We start from the raw sequence: 1,182 nt of genomic DNA on the forward strand, positions 1-1,182 counted from the left end.
CCTCCTCCCAGCTCGCGCGGGAGACACTGGTCAGAGGCCAGGCCGAGCGCGGCGGGGCGTGGGGGGCGAGCTCCGCTGGTCCCGAGGGCACCGGAGGGCCGTCGGCGCTGCCTCCGGCGGACGGCGGGGCGGCATGGGCAGGAACGGGAGCGTCAAGCGGGGCGCGGCCGCCGCGGCGCCTCCGTCGTTCACGGTGAACCCGGCCGACTACCGGCTCATGGAGGAGGTGGGCTACGGCGCGCATGCCGTCGTGTACCGCGCGCTCTTCCTCCCCAGGAACCAGACCGTTGCCGTCAAGTGCCTGGATCTCGACCAGCTCAACAACAACATCGTGAGCATCCGTCTCGTCCCTCCCTCCCTCCCTCCCTGCTCTCTTACGGCTTCGGCGCTGGGTTGCTTCTGGGCGTCCTCTGCTGTTTGATCTGGCGAGAGATCCATTGGTTGATTGGAGTGGATCCTACTGCTGATTCGGTAGCTTTGGAGATCGCGCTGGAATTTGGCCTGTCTAGCGTCCTATTAGCCTCGCGTGCTCCAGGATTTGCTTCTACATAATATAGTGACATTAATAAATTAGCATTTTTAATGATGCGCCACTAGTCGTTGTGAATAGGCTAGGACGATCAGTTGAGTCCTGAATATGCAGCATTTTCAATTCTTAGGGTGGCTGTATTTTTGGATGTTTTCTTTTGGCTTGCAGCTGGTTGAGAGGGTCAGTTATTTTTGCTAGAATGTTGCAACATCGGCAACTATCATTTACTTCGAGCAATTTTTTTGCCGATGTATGAACCTGATGGTGGTGGATACGGCATAGTGTCACTGCCAGAACCCTGCCTGGAGAGGGGAGGTGCTTAAATTTGCATGCATGCTGCATGGGCAGGGACGCGGTCATGCAGCTTGGCCTTGTGCTTCCATTTGGGTGGGCACACGTGTTCGTTGACGACGAAGGTCTTAGGAGAAGGGGACATTGTCGTCTACTAGAATTCATGACTCATAGATAGATACAAGGATCAGCATTTCCTAGTGCTACGTAAGATTATGCGGTTCGTACCATGACATTATCCTTTTGGGGTTTGGGAGGATGTCGTTATTATACATCTCTACATGAACATGTATACCATACACGTATGCCAACAAGCTCAAGTATCGGCTAACCAAAGCTCAATCGATGTCTCTTATATTTAC

General features: G+C 54.1%; 1 protein-coding gene across 1 annotated transcript in view; it reads left to right on the forward strand.

The window, feature by feature from the left end:
• The first annotated feature begins 26 nt into the window (after nucleotides 1-26).
• LOC119271839 (STE20/SPS1-related proline-alanine-rich protein kinase-like) overlaps nucleotides 27-1,182 on the forward strand; it is an 8,732-nt gene continuing 7,576 nt past the window's right edge. The window contains exon 1 of the mRNA XM_037553504.1: nucleotides 27-331. Within this exon, the coding sequence (XP_037409401.1) occupies nucleotides 134-331 (198 nt within the window). The 5' untranslated portion in view covers nucleotides 27-133. The remainder of the gene's footprint in view (nucleotides 332-1,182) is intronic.

This window comes from Triticum dicoccoides, chromosome 1A (assembly GCF_002162155.2).
Source record: "Triticum dicoccoides isolate Atlit2015 ecotype Zavitan chromosome 1A, WEW_v2.0, whole genome shotgun sequence".
Taxonomy (NCBI): domain Eukaryota; kingdom Viridiplantae; phylum Streptophyta; class Magnoliopsida; order Poales; family Poaceae; genus Triticum; species Triticum dicoccoides.